The sequence below is a fragment of the Aethalodelphis obliquidens genome, unplaced genomic scaffold (assembly GCF_003676395.1).
Source record: "Aethalodelphis obliquidens isolate GAN/ISIS:26980383/991018 unplaced genomic scaffold, ASM367639v1 scaffold6, whole genome shotgun sequence".
In the NCBI taxonomy this organism is placed as follows: domain Eukaryota; kingdom Metazoa; phylum Chordata; class Mammalia; order Artiodactyla; family Delphinidae; genus Aethalodelphis; species Aethalodelphis obliquidens.
Genome location: NW_020837950.1, coordinates 39970328 through 39987359, shown reverse-complemented (window position 1 = coordinate 39987359; position 17032 = coordinate 39970328). Strand labels below are relative to the sequence as shown.

Below are 17032 nucleotides of genomic sequence, written 5' to 3'. Positions count from 1 at the left end.
GTGTATATACACATGTGAATTCTGATTATGGGTATGTAAGGTTGAAAATACTATTAGAGGTCAGAAGAGCTCAAGGGGAGAGGAAGAAGTACTTTTATTTATCTAGCTTTCTTGTACTGACTACAGAGGGAATCAGAGAGTGAGTGAGAAGAATTCACAGAGCACCTGTCGTATTGTAGCTTATTACTGTGTGCCTTTTGAATAGAAGACAGTCTGCTTGGAGCCGGCCTTTTACTCTTCAAATATATTCAGAAATGTGTGCCGAAATAGATGCATAGACATGTTCATTTTGTGGAACAGGAATTTAGGCAGGACTCGGCTGGGCAATTCTGCTCTGCAAAGCATCAGTGGGGATCCCTTGGTGGTAGTCAGCTGGATGCTGGGCTGGGCTGGAAGGTCCAAGGTGGCTTCACACATGTGCCTGCCACAGAGAGTAATAATGATGTATATTCATCGAATGTTGACCAGATGCCAGGCCTTGTCTAAACACTTTACAGGAATCGATTCACAGAGTCCTTATCCAATCCTCACCGTTAGGTGGACACTAGTACTAACCCCACTTTACAGATGAGAAAGCTGAGGCAGAGGAAGACTTGAGTTGCACGGGGTCACAGTTCTAGTGAGTGGCTGGGCTGGGGTTAGGGTGTCTGGCTAGGGAACCTACAGGTTTAACACCACACCAAAGAACGCTGGCCCCTCTGCATGGGGAATGGGGAAGGCTTCCCTCCTGAAGTACGAGGCAACAGAACTGGCCCTGGCAACTGCAGTCTGGCAGAGCTCATTCTCCAGTGCTCAGAGCATCCTTCCTCCTCTGATCCGGCCGAGGAGCTGATGGGAAAGGTCCCTGTTCCCACCGAGAGCTCCTGTGGGGAAAGAGGGGGATAAGAGCCAACCTCTCTGAGCATGGCTCGCCTGTGGACGCGCCGAGCTGTGTAATCCACGACTCAACGTTTTCAAAGATCTCGGTTCTCTTTCAGCTTGATGCACTTCAGAAAAAGCACCAGGAAGCAAATTTGGCTGTGACTCCTCTGAAGGTAATAAGTGTGTGAAATCAGTATGAAACGTCCCTTTCAAAAGAAAAAAGAGCTTAGTATTTTTCCCATTAGGAGGTAGTCCATTTCTATTGTGTAAAAACACTGGAAAGAAGAAGGAAAGGGGCAAGTGGCACCCCAAGTCCCTATTTGAATCTAGCATTTGCATGTATTTTCTTCCCGTATATTTTCCATGTGTCTGAGGTCCTACCATACCTGTACGTCTGTGTCTGGCTTTTTCCACTTGGGAGTATAACCCATATAGGGGCTGTCCTTGTCTTCACCAGCCTTTGAAGCTGCTGTTCATGCTGCAGTCTAAAGCAGGAGCCACCGCAGTTCATAAAGCTGCCAGACCCTTCCGTGCGTTCAAATCCCTCTGTCCACTCTCCTTCCCTCTCTCCCTCCCTCCCTCTCTCTTTTGCATTATTGCACATAAACACCATGTTGCACATTTTTTATTAGAACAGTTTTCCCCACATATCTAGACATTTCTTGAGGACAGGTTCCCAGAAATGACATTACTGGCTCACAGGGTTTAACGTGCTCATTGAAAGTGTAGTTTGGTTGAGGTGACGCATGTCACCTCAAATATGACACTTGGATTTGGGCAGTGGACCTGGCGGGGCTGCTTTTTCTTTCCACTCTCTGGGCAGGGTGGGCTAGGAGGGGCTCCGGCTGGGAGTTAGAAGGACGTGGCTGAGCCCCGGGACCCCACTGACTTGCCAAATCCCACTCGCTCTGAAATAACAGTAATTCTGCTCGGCTGCTCTCACAGCTTCTTCAGACCCTCCATGGATGGTGTCCATGGAAAAATGGAGAACAAAGTGTAAAGCTCTTGAAAATGGGAGGCTTTCTTGCTCCTTCATTATTTTCATCATTTGCCATATGCCATTTACTTAAATGAGGACCGTAACCCCTTGTACACGACAAAGCGCTTTGCAAACTCAAGATGGAAAGGGAAATGGTATCAGCACCACGTCATTCACACGAGGCAAGGCCTAAGCAGAAGAGGTCAGACTGGAGGGAGGAGCCATAGCGATCTGGGTTCAAGATCCAGCCCCTCCCCAGGGGCGGCGTTCACCGCTGGGGGCTCAGTTTTCTCATCTGCAGATGGGAACTGTGATTCGTAACCTGGCGTGGGAGGTTTTGTAAGGATTCTAACGACGATGGCCACTCTCTGTTGAATGCTTGCCATGTGCCAGGTACTCCAGACATATTTTCTCAATAGCACAGTTTCTCAACATGTCAGGAACGCGTCAGGAACATGAACGCTACTCTATGGATAGGGAAACTGAGGCTCAGAGAGCTGCAGTGCCTTTCCCATAGTCACACAGAGCTACTCAGTGGCAGAACCAAGATTTAACCCAGTTCTGTCTGATGCCAAAGGCTGAAACCTTCCCCTTGGCCTCGCTGTCTCTCCAAGAGCCCAGTGGAGTCATTGTCACCATCAACAATGGCCTCTTTCTTGGGAGAGCTGCACATAGTAGGTGTTCAGCTGATGCTGGCTGAATGAAGAGGCCCCAATGTTTTAAGGATGTGATTCAGGGGGCCTGGGGCATCCCAGCGTCCAGGTCAGACCACCCTCCTGTGCTGCCTGCCTGCAGTACTGGGCACCCAGACATCACTGCCTAGAAACTGATGTGCAAAGGTCCATGACCCTCTGGGATGGGCTTAGAAGGGAGTTCTGGCAAGAAGGGGTCATCACCTCCTCCGATGGAGCAGGAGATGGCGAGAGTCTATCAGTCCCTCCAGACATGCACAAATGTGGGAGGTCATTTCATGGTGGGAGGGTCACGAACTCGCATCACTCATGTAACACATCTCTCCCATGGGCCATGCTGTGCCCAGCCACGGCGTAGGGATGGTGCCGGCGATCCAGGGGAGTGTCAGTCTTGACCTTGAGGATCCCCCAGACTATGTGGGAGACAGACCCAGAGATACAAAGATTAACTGCTGGGACAGAAGGAAGCCAGGAGCCTGGGCACAGAGAGACTCAAGTCCTGAGCATGAGGGAAGCCTGCCTGGGGAGACGATGCCCAGGCTGGCCTCTGAATGGATCTGTGCAAGGCTTTTCTGGGCTCGGGACATGAGCTACAAAGGAGTGATGAGGAAGTTCTGGGGCACCAGGGTTGGGGAGTGGACCAGTGTGTCCAGAAAAAGAGGAGTGAGAAGGAGGGTGGTCGTGATGGGGCTGGAGAAGCACAGGGACAGGTCTGACCTTTTGTGCATGAGGGCCTGGCTGGGCTGGCCCCGTGTGCGTGCTTTGCCTGCACCATCTCCTTTGGTCCTGGTGCCCTGATGATGCCCAGGGTACAGATGAGCAAGTCGAGGGCTAGAGAGGAGCTTGTCTCATAGCTGGCTGAAGCCCACGCCGCCTACCCACCCAGAAGGCATCCAGACAGCAGTGAAGGGCCCCTCGGGTGGTGGGCAGCAGTGCGGCCCATTGTTTTCAAAGCTGCCTCTAGCTTCTGGGTGGAGGGAGGGATTGCAGGGAGGAGGCTGAGCTAAGGCAGGGCTGTGGGATGCAGAGCAGGGAGCCAATGCCCTGCCCCCCAGCTCAGTCATCCAGCCCCCCTGGGAGTCCTGCATGCATGGACCCACCTGACTGTCTTCCCTCCCACCCTTTCAGGCTAAGCTGGCTTCCCTGGTCCAGAAGTGTCGGGAGAGGAACCACCTGATCACACACCTGCTCCAGGAGCTGCACAGACACGGGGTGGAGAACCACCAGCTCTCCGAGACGGCAAGCAACATGGTGAATGACGCGGCGCTGGCTGAGTACGCGGCCACCTTCCTGGCTCCGGGGGTCCCACAGGTAGATTCCCATAGACAGCCCTGCCCTCTTCCTGTTGGGGCTGTGAGCTCAGCAACCTACCCTCCACCTGCCTGCCCTGCCCTGTGTCAATTCAGCATCAGACAAGCACCGTGGCGTTTATTTCACTAGATGGGTCTTTCACGTGTGCCTCAGGACCTTAGCACTTACTGCTTCCTCTGGCAGATTTTTTGTCTGTCCTGTAGCCCTCCCATCCATCCTTCAGGGCACAGTTCGGGTGTGACCTTGCCCAGGAGTCTGCTCTAAATTCCACGGGCCACAGGATTAGCCACACGCCCCTCCGTCCTTCATTGTACGTGGATATGACTGACGTGGGACATTTGAGGGATTTGCCCCCTACTGTTAGGGGAGTTTTGTCAGCGTTTCTCTGTTGAAAACAGAGCTGCTTCATATCCATTTCTGTCTCCCTAGTGCCTGGCACAGAAAAGCTGCTCAGGTAATATTTGTTGAATGAATGAAGCAATGAAGTAAATGAATGAGCATCTCCTCTCCTAATGGTCTACAGAAGAGGGAGGAAACAGGCTCAGAGAGGTTGGAAGTCTCTCTTGAGGTCACACAGCTACGAGGTAGTGCAGATGGTGATGGATACCAGTTCTGACCCAGGTCTAGTAAACATGCTCCCGGGTCTCCGCCTGGCTCTCAACAGTGGTACCTGGGTGTCTGTGTGCATGCAGCACCCTCAGGTGCTCAGCTGAGCCTGCCCATGAGCATGCGTGCGCACACGCACATGCACAAACACACACGCAAGCGCGCATACGTACTCAGGCGCACAGCCCCACTCCTGGGGACCAGCCAGCTGTGCCCCCACCAGACTAGCTCAGTTCCTGATGATGCGAGGGCGAAATGCAACTGCTGCTGTGCACGCAGCCAGCCCTGTTTTCCATCTGCCCTCAGGGGGGCCTGCTTTGGGCAGTGTAGCCCCAGGCCTGCGTCACCTTCCTCAGCCTTCCCAGCCCAGCCTCTGCAGGCCGACCCTCCCTGTCCCTTCCTTCCCCCACAGCCTTCAGGGTTTTAGATGTCCTCTCGTCCAAATTGCCACGCAGCGGACATGGACACCAGGAGGCCAGGGAGCCTGCTCAGGGCCATGGCGACTTGGTTCAGAGCCAGAATTTGAATCCAGAGCCCCAGACTCCCGGTCCAGTGCTCATCCCTTTGCCCAAGGGTTTCAAGACTCTTCAGAGGCAGAATAAGGATGGGGAGAGAGGTCAGCATCTTGTCAAGGGACCGGGCACAGTCCCTGTGTGCAGAGTTCCAGGGAAGATGTTGGATGCGGCAGGTGTCACCTGGGAGGGAGGCTGGCTGTGTGCTGAGAAGGCATCATTGCAGTGAGGGCCCCACCCTCCAAGGGCTGCTCTCGGTCTGGCAGCCTCTGAAATTAGACCCGATTTGTTCACTGGGATTAAACAGGCTGACTTACATTGACCAAATTCACAGAGACTGAGCTATAAACCTGAACACTAACTTAATAATTTCCCATGAGAGATCGAACTATGTGCAGGATGAAATATTGGATGGATGAAAAAATAATCAGCATATTCTCTCCCTATAGTGGAGTTATCTAGAAAGTCAAGTTCATTCATTCATTTGTTCATTTGTAAGTCAATATATATTTATAGTCAGAAGGTTATTCAATGAGAACAGAGAGTGTTAATGGTGTCATCAGCCTGATGCGTTAGTTTCCTGAAGGATGTGCTCTGCATGCCTCCCCTGGGGCCAGGGTGTCTCCCCACCCAGACCTTTTGAAAGGCTATGGGCAATCATAAGCGTCTACTTCCTCCTTTTAAGGTGACTTTGAATCCTCCATTTTGCATTATTTTGCAGTTCAGCTCACCAAGAACACCCCCACTTTCATGATCTGGGGGGTGGCTCACTGATCCCTCCACAAACCACAAAAGCCTGGCTCTGCCATTTTATTCCACAAATATTTATTGAACACCTGTTGCCACAAGTCAGGCATGGTGCTTGGGGTTGGGGAGAAATGGTGAACCAAACAGGCCAAAACGTGCATGCAGTCAAGGAGAGAAATAATCATAAATTATAGCAAGTGTCAAGAAGGAAGGGCTTAGACAGAGACTGTGTGTGTGTCTTTGGAAAAGACCTTAATTGCTCTGAGCCTCAGTTTGCTCATCTGTAAAATGGGAATATTACGACCTACTTGGCAGAATGGACATGAAGACAGATGGAGATCATGAAGCACCTGGTGCAGGGATGTCCCATGAGTTAGGAACCTGGTCTTCGGGTGGGCAGTTGCCGAGGGGGCGGGTTCTGGCACCCAGGAGCCCTGGCTTCAAATCTTAGCTCTGCCGCTGTCTAGCTCTGTGGCCTTAGGAGGGGACACTGACGTGTATCACTTACTGTGGGGGCTTTATATAACTGACTCAGGTAGTCCTTCCGCGGGGGAGGTGCTATTATTATCCCCCTTTCCAGACTGGAAAACTGAGGCTCAAAGGGGTTACAAGTCGTGCCCAAAGACACACGTCTAGGGCTTCCCTGTTGGCGCAGTGGTTGAGAGTCCGCCTGCCGGTGCAGGGGACATGGGTTCGTGCCCCAGTCCGGGAAGATCCCACATGCCGCGGAGCGGCTGGGCCCGTGAGCCATGGCTGCTGAGCCCGCGCGTCCGGAGCCTGTGCTCCGCAACGGGAGAGGCCACAATAGTGAGAGGCCCTCATACCGCAAAAAAAAAAAAAAAAAAGACACACGTCTATAGCAGCTTTCTAGCTCAGCTTTTTGTGTGTTAAATCGTTTGCCTGAGAGGAGCTGGGATTTGAACCTGGCCGTGGGATTCTGTGCACTGAAGCTGCGACCCCTATGCGAAGGGGGGTGTGTTGGGTGTCTTGCAGGGCTGTGGGGCATGTGGGCAGCAGCACGGGCTCTGGCACATACAGACTAGGCCTTCAGTGAGTCTGTCCCTCTTGTCGCTGGAAGGCTAATCCTCAGTGCGCAGATAAAAGGCAGTGGGAAAAAAAAAACCCTGTGTTGTGTTTGAGAAGCAAAGAGGGCTCCAGGCTGGCTGGAGTGAGGGATCCCAAGTGGAGGAGTTCCGAGAGGCTGGATGGGAGGTCACGGACACCTGACTGCCCGCAGGGGTGTTTGCATTTGTTTCTTCAGTGAATGGGGAGCTGCTGAAGGGGTGGAACAGGATCGATGTGCTTCGGGAAGAGGAACCCTGCAGGCCTGTGGGCTGGACTGAGCTGCCGAGTCCCAGGCAGGCCATGCACACGGCAGCCAGTTGGCTCCGGCCGGGAACACCCAAGGCCCAGGCAGCCGAGCAGAGCTCTGGGGGCACAGAGACCCTGGTGGCTGTGGTGGCAGCTCCTCCTGCTGGCAGCTGGGCAGGACGTGGGTTTTACGGGTGCTGATTCTCGTTTCAGAGAACACAGATGGAATTCCTGCTGGGGACATTGGGCTCAGAGCCTGGGAGGGCTGCCCGGCTGGCTGGGGTGGGGGGGACACTCACGGGCTTGCGGAGGGTATGTGCCAGAGCGGAGAAGCAGGGGAGCCCCAGAAGCACTTGGGCCCTGGGAAGCTCATGTGCACTGGCCCCTGCCCTTGGGAGGGAGCCCACACTAACCACAGACACCCGAGAGAGGATGGGGTGGGGGGAGCCCACCCGGACAGGCTGCCGTTCATTTATTCCCTGGAAGCGGTGATGACGGCTGAGACCCACAGAGCCTCCTCTGAGCCAGCACTTTCTGTGGTTCACTCACTTCATCCTCCCAACATTCCACTTTGTCAAGGAGGAGACTGAGGCCCAGAGTGGTCAGAGAGCTGGTCGAGGTCACAAGCAGGGGTGGTGGGCTGGGGGTTCAGAGCTGGGGTCCGTCTGAGCTCCTACCCTTTCAGGAAGAGGATGCTCACCCCACGGCGGTGGCTCAGGGTCGTTCACCGCCTCCCATTGACTTCCTTTTCTTGCCCTGGTCGGGTGGGAGATAGAAATTGAGCCTCGGCCGGCTCAGCATCTGTGTCCTTTCTTCGGGGCTGCATCTAAGTATCTTAGTCTGTTGGGAATAATTTAACAAAAATACCGCAGACTGGGCAGCTTAAACAGCAAACGTTCATTTCTCACGGTTCTGGAGACTGAAAGCTGGGGATCAAGGTGCTGCACGGTGGTGGGGGCTCTCTTCCTGGGGAGCAGACGGCCACCTTCTCACTGTGTCCTCACATGGTGAACAGAGAGGCCGGCTCTCTCGCACCTTTTCTTATAAGGGCACCGATTCCATCCTGAGGACTCTGTCTTTATGACCTGATAACCTCCCCAAGACCCCACCTCCAAATACCCACTGAGGGACCAGGACAGGTGCATGGGTGGATGGGGGCTACCTGGCCCTCAGAGCTGCCATCTCCCTGAGCTGGTGTATTGTTCATCCCTTAGAATCTCGGCTGCCACTGTCCACAGGTTGGCCTTGCATCCGCCCTGGTGTCCTTCTTCTAGCTCTGCTGGTTCTCTTCAGCTCGGGCATTGGTCCTGAAGCAGGAGGATTCCATGAGGCTAGGTTGGCCAGCTCTCCTACTGTCTTCCATCTGGGAACATGGGATCTTTCCACCTCCCTGGCTTTAGCTGAGATGGGAGCACGGGGAGGGCGGGTTCCTTCCATTCTTGGACTCCTAAATGGAAACAGGGGGTTCTCAGTTCCACCCCATCCCCCAAACTGGCTTGACTGGGCAGGGCTCAGGGCACCTTCTCAGGGCCTCTTAAGTTCCTACCCCCTCTCCAGTCCCAGGCCACCTATTTTTTCTGGATTTCACCAGGACCTAGGCTATTGACGTTCCCAAGCCAAGAGTGAGACACCTTCTTTGTTGCTTGTGCTCAGGTGTCATCCCCTTCCTGGAGGCAGATGCCCAGGGGCCAGGGGGAAGTGCTTCAGGGGTGCCTTCCTGCCCATGCTTGCAGGGTCCAGCCTGGGGTCAGCTCAACAAATGGAAGGTCCATCAGAGACCTGGATGGGTTCGCCCTGCCTGACTCCCTGCAGTTCCTGGGACGTGAGGATTATCGCCCTCTCTTCAGACACCAAGTTTCACCTGGCAGATAAAGACACCCCAGATCCTAAAGAACTGCCACTCTGTGACAGTCCTCTGTGCCAAGCCACTCAGTGCTCGTCCTTCACCTCCCCAAGCCGCCTGCTCTCTTAGGCCTTGGAAGCAAGGGGCGGGGGTTGCTGACTTCTTGTAAGGCTCTGTGAGGGTTGAACAAGATCCTACCTGAAACTCCCCTCACAGTGCTGTCACATAAAGACACTCACAGAGGATGTAGGGTCCCTTCAAGCAGAACCAAAGTATTGCTCCACTGGGGGAGGTCAGGGGATTGGTGTACTAACACCTGAGGGTCATGGAGACCCCAGCCTCGGAGAGATGCAAGCCACCTGGCAAGGAGGCTGCTAATTCCACGTCCTCCTGCCCTGCTTTTTCCTCTTTTTTCCATGTCCTGGAAACATCTTGCTCTCCTCTGGGCATTGGTCAACAAGATCTATATATGGGCCTTTGGAAATGGAATCTCATCTTGAAAGAAGCAGTGAGACTGAGAGTCCTAAACTCCCTTAATTCATTAAATCAACGACCCCGAGCCTGGGCCCCCAAGGATCCAGGCAATTATTTTCTCTTGATGTCCTACCTTTTATGAAGTTGAGAATATTCCCCCAAAAGTTTACCTGGGGAGAGAGGTGGGGGAGTGGAGTGTGTAGGATGAGTCTTTATCCGTCTGCTACTGTATGTGGAACATTTAGTAGATGTTCATTCTTATTTCACTCTGACAAAACCCTGCAAGTACCATATCAGTGGCTCCACTCTGCAGATGGAGAGGACAAGGCTCAGAGAGTTCAGCTGACTCGGCCAAGACCATGGAGCCCGTAAGCAGCAGAGCCAGGATTCAACCTGAGGCTGCCTGGCTCTAAGCCTCGCCAGGCCTATGGGATAAATGAGGAGCAGAGAGCAGGGGTAAGATCTATAGATCTCTGATCAGGTACTGAATGCAGTGACTCCAGAAGCAGTTCAGTGCCTGTGAGGCTACTCTGTGGACACAAAAGTCAATGAAACCTCAGTATCACCTTGAAGAAGTCTGTGTCTAGTAAGACTAGCTCCCAACCCAAGTGTGAACAAAAGCATTCACTTGGCAACACAGCAGTGAGCAGAGAGAAGGAGACTTATTTGGGAATATAATCCCTGGAGAAGGAAGCACACAAAATAGGCCTTGAAGGATTAAAAAAAGAAGAGTTTTAGTAGCTGGAAGGATGGAGGGAAGGCCCTCTAGGCTGGGAGACCTGCATGAGCAAAGGCACTGGGGTGTGAAGGGTCATGGTACTCAAAGACACACAGTTTTAGGGGATGTAAGTGAAGTGCTCTCAGAGCAGAGTTCCCATTGCCGCTTCACCTCTTCCTGTGTGCATGTGGGGTCCAGGAGGACTAGTCCACCAGGGGGTGGTGCAGGGACTCAGGTCCAGCCTGACCTGGTTTCCTGGGTGACTCAGTCAGGAGTCCCCCGTGCAGCTCAGCAATCAGCTCTCACAAGGTGTCGAAGGGGCTTCCACACGGAGAGAGTATTTCTCCTGGAGACTCTGCCGTCCGGCTGCCCTCATTTTCTCCCTTTTAACAGCTTTTAAAATGCAGTCACCAGTTTCCCTCTGGAGATTCAATTTGAGTAAAGGAAGCGGAAGCTTCTCCTTGCACCTGTATCCCTGGGAGCAAATCCTGGACCCCTCTGAGGATTGTAGGCAGAAGGGAGGTCCTGCCTGTATTTTCACACACACGGGGAGGAGTGGATCTGGTCCTAGAATGCACTTTCTGCAGCGGTGAGGGGGCTGATTTTTCCAGTTGCAGTTGTCTGTAGAAGGCTTTTCCAGCTGTGTCATGAAGAATAACTGCTGAGATGTCTTTTCTTGCAGACGAGCCATCACCTGGACGTCGAGTCTGAGAAGACAACGGTTGTCAGAGGTCAGTGTGATTCTCAGTTAGGAATAGTCTGCAGGCTCAGACACAGTCCACACCGGCAGGACAATCTGACAGGTGGGCCAGGGTGGAGAAAAGCCCACGGTCAAGTGCAGATGACTAAAGGAAACCCGACCCCACTATCTTGCACTCTCTTCCCTACTGACTCTGCCTTTTCATTTCACTACTTAAGGAGAACGCATTCGAAAAATACTGCCACGGCCAAAGTGGGCAAATTCTGCAGCCCTGTAGTTTCAGTCCCGGAAATTTATCCTAAGTAAATAATTCTATATGTGGAAAAGCTCAGTGGACAGGCATATTCATGCCAGGGTGTAGGGCGCGGTCAGCTAACTGCTACGCGGCAGGAAGCTGAAATAAGCTGAGTCATCCTTCCTGTGGCCACTGCGCTTGCGCTAAGTATACTAATGAGGTTTTAAAGTAGCGACCTATCCGATGCTGGCTCACAAATCGCACCATCGGCGAAAGCCAATCACAGAGCGACACATGTTCTTAATCCCTATATAAGCAGACTGCTATAGGATTGCGGTGTCTTCCTTCCATCTTTTCTTTAACCAAGCTGTGCTCCAATAAAGTGTGATACGAGAAGAATCTTGCGTGTGGCGACTCGTCATTCTGCTGGTCGGAGGCGGCTCGCCGCACCAGGGTATTTAGAACAGTGAAAAACTGTGGGGAAAAGCTCCAGTATTGTTAATTAACCCATATTCACTGAGTATGAAGTACTAGTCACTAAAATGGTGCTGATAAGGACCATGTGATAGCATGGGAATTAGGATATCCTACTAAGTTCAAAAAGGATACAAAATGGAATGTATCGGATGACTACAATGATACAACTGTACGTGAACATCTGTGAATGATTGGCAACTTAGGCTAGAAGATAAACTAAAATACCAACAGTGGTTACTTAGATGGTAACATGGGTGGGGTTTTGTTGTTCTATTATTCTTATTGTTAACAAGAAAATTAAGATGCTATCTGGCCAGAGAGAATTTCCCTGGGCCTTGTTTTACAAGTGCAGTGTACTATCAGCACTGGGGGAGGGGGGTTCCTAAGGGTTTGTTTAGGGTTACTTTGTTTTCAGGTGCTCAATATAAAAGTGAAGAAAGTATGGATAGAGTTACCTTTAGGCAACTGAGCTGCTCTTGATAACTGTTCACTTAGCAATTCTTATTACTAGATGCTGTTCTTAAAGCTGTGTGATCTTGGATGAGTTAATTAACCTCTCTGAGCCCCAGACTCCTATCTTTAAAAGGAGGATAACATGATCGTTTTTAGAAGTGTTAGTGCCTGACACACTGCAGGGCACCAACAAACAAGAAGAGGTACCTGGCTTCAGTTTTTAGCTGGTCAGGATGGGCCTGCCCTCCTGTACCTTTGTCTTCTATCCCTAAAGTCTGAGTTGGCATCTGTTTTCACAGTTGGAGGCGCATAAATTCTAGCTGGTCCTGCTTCTGCCACTAGTTTATGCAAGCACTTCTCTGGGCTCGGTTCCTCACCTCTAAAAGAAGGAAGTATACTAGATTAATTTAGTTACTTATTCATTCAGCATATCTAGAAGGCTGCCATGTGCCAGATCTCTGATAGGTGTTGTAGGGCTTACAAAAATGAGTCAGCTTCAAAGGTGGTGATCCTCGTGCTGAAGGAGCTTACAGCCTGGTAGTGGACAGTGAAGCAAGCAGGCAATTTTCTAGGATATCCCAAGACCGTGGCAGTACCATCAGAGGGCTGTGAATGTGGCACTCAGAGTTCAAATGCACCCAAGAGGGCCTCTGTTGTGGGGTGAAGGAATCTGGGAATGAAAGACAATGAAAAGGCTCAGAGACTTGTTGATTTTTTTTTTAAGGTTATTTTATGACATATAGGGTGTTTCTTAATTTATTCATTTGTTTATTCATTTCTGGCTGCGTTGGGTCTTCGTTGCTGCGCGTGGGCTTTCTCTAGTTGCGGTGCGCAGGGGCTACTCTTTGTTGCGGTGCTCAGTCTTCTTATTGTCGTGGCTTCTCTTTGTGGCAGATCACGGGCTCTAGGCATGCAGGCTTCAGTAGTTGTGGCACACGGGCTCAGTAGTTGTGGCTTGCAGGCTCTAGAGCACAGGCTCAGTAGTTGTGGTGCATGGGCTTAGTTGCTCCGGGGCATGTGGGATCTTCCCGGACCAGGGCTTGAACCCGTGTCCCCTGCACTGGCAGGTGGATTCTTAATCACTGCGCCACCAGGGAAGTCTGACCTGCTGATTTTTAGAATAGACTTCTGAACTGAGGCTTGACTGAGAACATTCTCTTCTAGCTCAGAAATACCTCCTGAATCCTGAAATGGACAGTGTCCTCCAAAGACCTTTGCATTCAGAGTCCTGGCCTATTCCAGAGGCTGAGTGGCCAGCACAGACAGCTCAACTGGGTTCTTTGAAGGTGAGAGGATGTCAGTCACTTAATTTCTCAAATAAATGTTTTTATTGAAAGTATAACTCACATACAGAAAAGGGTACAACTTGGAAATGTACAGCTCAATGAATTGTCATGGAGTGGTATGTGCCCATAAAGCCATCACCAGGTCCAGAACTAGAAAGTGACCACAAAGCACCCCTCTGTTTTCCCCTTCTAGTCTCTTTTTATTATCTGTTTTTAAATTTTGTGTATTGGGTCATATCATGTGTTCCGTGTCTTGTTATTTTTCACTGAGTGCTAGACATCATGTGTGAAAATGTGAAGATGTAATTTAATAGTGTCTTCATCCAGACAGGACTTCCTTTGTTCTGTACATCAGAACTGATTCAGAGATAATTTTAGTACTTATGAGATCTGTTTTATTTCTTGCTCACTCTTACTCTTAGGGCATAGCCTTTCATGGTTCCAAGCAAAAACCTGTAATGTTTATCAGTGTCCTTCCCCAGCCACTTCCCACTCCATGAGGCTGTCAAAATCTCTGCTTAGCTTTCTATCTCTCAGCCATCACAATCACACACAGGCTTCACCTTCACTTGGAGGGAAATACAGCCTTCAGTCTGGGCCAACTACTCTTGGCTTCTGTCCTATCTTGAATTTTAGTCCCACAAATCCTCACAGTCTTTGTAGCTCTCAGATGGTTTCAAATAGATCTTTTGCTATATTTTGTCCAGCTTTCCTAGATGCTCTTACTGGAGGTTTGGTCCAAAATGTCCTCATCAGTCAGAACCAGAGAAGCACTCTGTTTTCCCAGAGAAAACCTACTTTACTTATGATATTTGGAGTCTGACAGGCCTGAGTTCAAATCTCAGCTGTAATTCAATGTGATGTTGGGCGGATTACTTACTTTGTCTGTGCTTAAATCTCCTCATCTGTAAAATGGGGATAATGCTGCCTACTGCTGATGTGAGGATAAAATCAGATAAGCAGAGTTGAATATGTCTCTGGAAAATAAGAGATGCTCAAAAAAGAAAAAAAAAGCAGCCATTACTTAGGAAGAAACTGATCTTATTCTTGGCATTTTATTTCAACTTATTATTATTGTTTTTCTTCTTCCTTTTATTCCTGTGGCTTCTCTCTTGCCTTCACGCTCATACTAATTTTTTTAATCTAACAAATGGAGCTAATATTTACTTCTCGGGGTCTTTGGGACAATTCAATGAAATCATGCACATAACATAATTATTGTACTGCCTGCCACAGGCGGTGTTCAATAAAAGACAGCTGGTGTTATTGATTGACCTTAAACTTTTTTTTCTAACTGGTGACTTTCATTTCAAATTACTTATCTGCAGGCTTATTATCTAGTAATGAGAACTTCTTTCCAGCTTTGATCTTTTTCTAGGAAAATTACATCTGACTTTTGATCTTTGACCTACCTTATTACAAGCAGGTAGAAGGCATTTTAGGCAAAGGGAATGATACCTGCAAAGACAGAGGGGTGAATGCTCCTGAAGCATGGGGGATTGGTAAGCAATTAAAGGAGGCCGCAGCATAAAGGAGAGAGGAGTCTAGGAGATCATAATGATGATGTTGATAAGAACAACAATGAGAAAGAAAACCCCTGCTTCCATTTCTTGAATGGTTACTATGTGCAATGCATCAGCTTTTCCAGTACTCACTATAGGCCCACAAAATAGATCTTGACATTCACTCCACTTCACCTGTGAGAAAAGGTGAGGCACAGAGAGGGTAAGTAGCCAGCCCCAGGTCACACAGCTAAAGAGTTGGGGTTCCAACACAGGCAGTCTGGCTCTAGAGCTGATGCTCTGGTCATTATGTGTCCAGATTGTGCTGGGCCTTCACTGGGGAGATGAGAGTTGTCTCTCCTGCCCCCCCTTGAGGTTACAATCTGGAGTTCAATGTGAGAAAAAAACCCTCCAATGTCTGCACTCAGTGATACTGGCCAGAAACTGATAGCAAAGCTTTTGAGGAAATAGTTGGAGCATAAATTGAATGAATGGATGAACCCAAGAGCATCTTAATACTCTTATGGTTCCAAGTTTCTCAAGTGTTCCTCAACCTTCTTCAGAGTTCTCACCACACTGTAGAATGCTGCTGGATAAAATCTCCTCCTTTATGGGACATAATTTCAAGGCCACAGGATAATTTTGTTTCTTTATAGCCAGAGGACAGAATAGTCAATGTAAATGTCTTTGTTCTAGTGCTTTACACAGTACCCGGTCCACAGGAGGCCTTGTTGGGTAGATTTGGATGAAGAGTGAGGCGGTGGGAGGAGGCTGTTGGGCTCTTTCTCTAGAAGCTCATGCAGGCACCTTGTCCTTATCCCCAGCATTGCATTTTGCCCACAGCCTTGGTTCTGTTCAGCTGTAACAGGCATTGGGGAGCAGAGCTCTCTGCCCTAGGAAAAACAGATTGCAAGCCGTCTCTCTGGGCCGGCTTTTGGTACGAGCTTCCTATGGTGAAAACGAACTCTAAACGACACCAGGGCATTAGTGACCTAGAAGGAAAATGAGGTCATTTTTGAAGGGAAGTAACCAGATTTGTCATATGTCACAATTATTTTATGGTTGAGCTTAGAGGGAAAAAAAAACAAAAACAGGGGAGTAGGAGGTTGGCATCTAGTGGATATTGCTTTCCTTTTAATGGAAAGGTCATCATCTCTTGTCACCGTGAACAACAAAATTTACAGAGGACATGACTCTATGGAGATACCGTCAGTGATTGTCTCTTGTCAGGCCTTTAGATGGCCTGGGCTTCGAGCCTTCCCCACCCCAATCCCCACTGCCTCGTCTGTAACTCAGTGCTGATGGCGTGGGCCTCACTGACATGTGATAGCAGCGTGGCACAGAAAGTGCTCAATACATGTTTGTTATTGTTGCCCTCTCTTCCTTGGATAAACTGTGGGACCAAAGGGGCTTTTATGGACGTGTGAAAGTAGAGACCATTTCGTTGTGCTCTTGCCTCCAGCTTCCCTGGCCCTCGGAGCCGACGCCCGACCCTGGAATGTGCCAGGCTTCCATCGCTGCGGAACCAGGGCTCCCTGTACAACGTCTGCAAGAAAAAGGTGGAACGTCCTGGCCTGGCCTCCAAGCTGAGCACCTCCTGCCATCCCCCGAGCTCCTGAGCCCCGCAAGGATCCTGGCTTTGCATCAAGAACTTCGACAAAGCATCTGCAGCACTTCCCAGGTCAATAAATCACCGTTGGAGTTATAAATGGAATAGGACCACTTACTCTCTGGGGCCATTTCCTAGACTCCGTAAATATCTGAAGCAGAACTTTCAGAGAACGTCTTAAGAAATTGGTAGCAATCAAAACCCTCATTCAGTGGCAAGTGGCTTTGCCTGTGGCTTGGGGATCTGTGTTGACTGTCAGAGTTCAAGAGAAATACTGGACTTGCAAATTCTTAGGAGTCCAGCTTTGCAAATATCTAGGCAGCAAAGGGAATATTTTCTGTTCCAAAACCTACCGAGTGACCGGCCCAGTGGCTCTCCACTGGGTATGATCCCCCCATCCCGCAGGGCAAAATTTGACAACGTCTGGAGAAATTATTTGTTGTCACAGCTGGGAAGCTGCCACTGGCATCTAGTGGGTAGAGGCCAGGGATGCTGCTAAACACCTACAGTGCACAGGACAGCCTTCTAGAACAAAGAATTGTCCAGCCCAAATGTCAGCAGTGCCGGGGTTGGGACACTCTGCCCTCATCTAATAGCTCCTAACATTGTCAGCTGCAGAGAACTGTTTTGTTATTTTCCTGCCTGGGGCCCTTCCCCATGTTTTAAAAGATTTTTGTCTACCAAAGGAGACAATTTAAGTAATTATCTCTTTCACA

General features: G+C 50.1%; 1 protein-coding gene across 1 annotated transcript in view; it reads left to right on the top strand.

The window, feature by feature from the left end:
- The window catches only part of CUNH4orf50 (chromosome unknown C4orf50 homolog), a 50375-nt gene extending 33896 nt beyond the window's left edge, over positions 1-16479 (top strand). Inside the window, exons 8-12 of the mRNA XM_027104040.1 lie at positions 978-1034; positions 3661-3843; positions 10737-10785; positions 13084-13205; positions 16170-16479. Coding sequence (XP_026959841.1) covers positions 978-1034; positions 3661-3843; positions 10737-10785; positions 13084-13205; positions 16170-16415 — 657 coding nt within the window. The 3' untranslated portion in view covers positions 16416-16479. The remainder of the gene's footprint in view (positions 1-977; positions 1035-3660; positions 3844-10736; positions 10786-13083; positions 13206-16169) is intronic.
- The last annotated feature ends 553 nt before the right edge of the window (positions 16480-17032 follow it).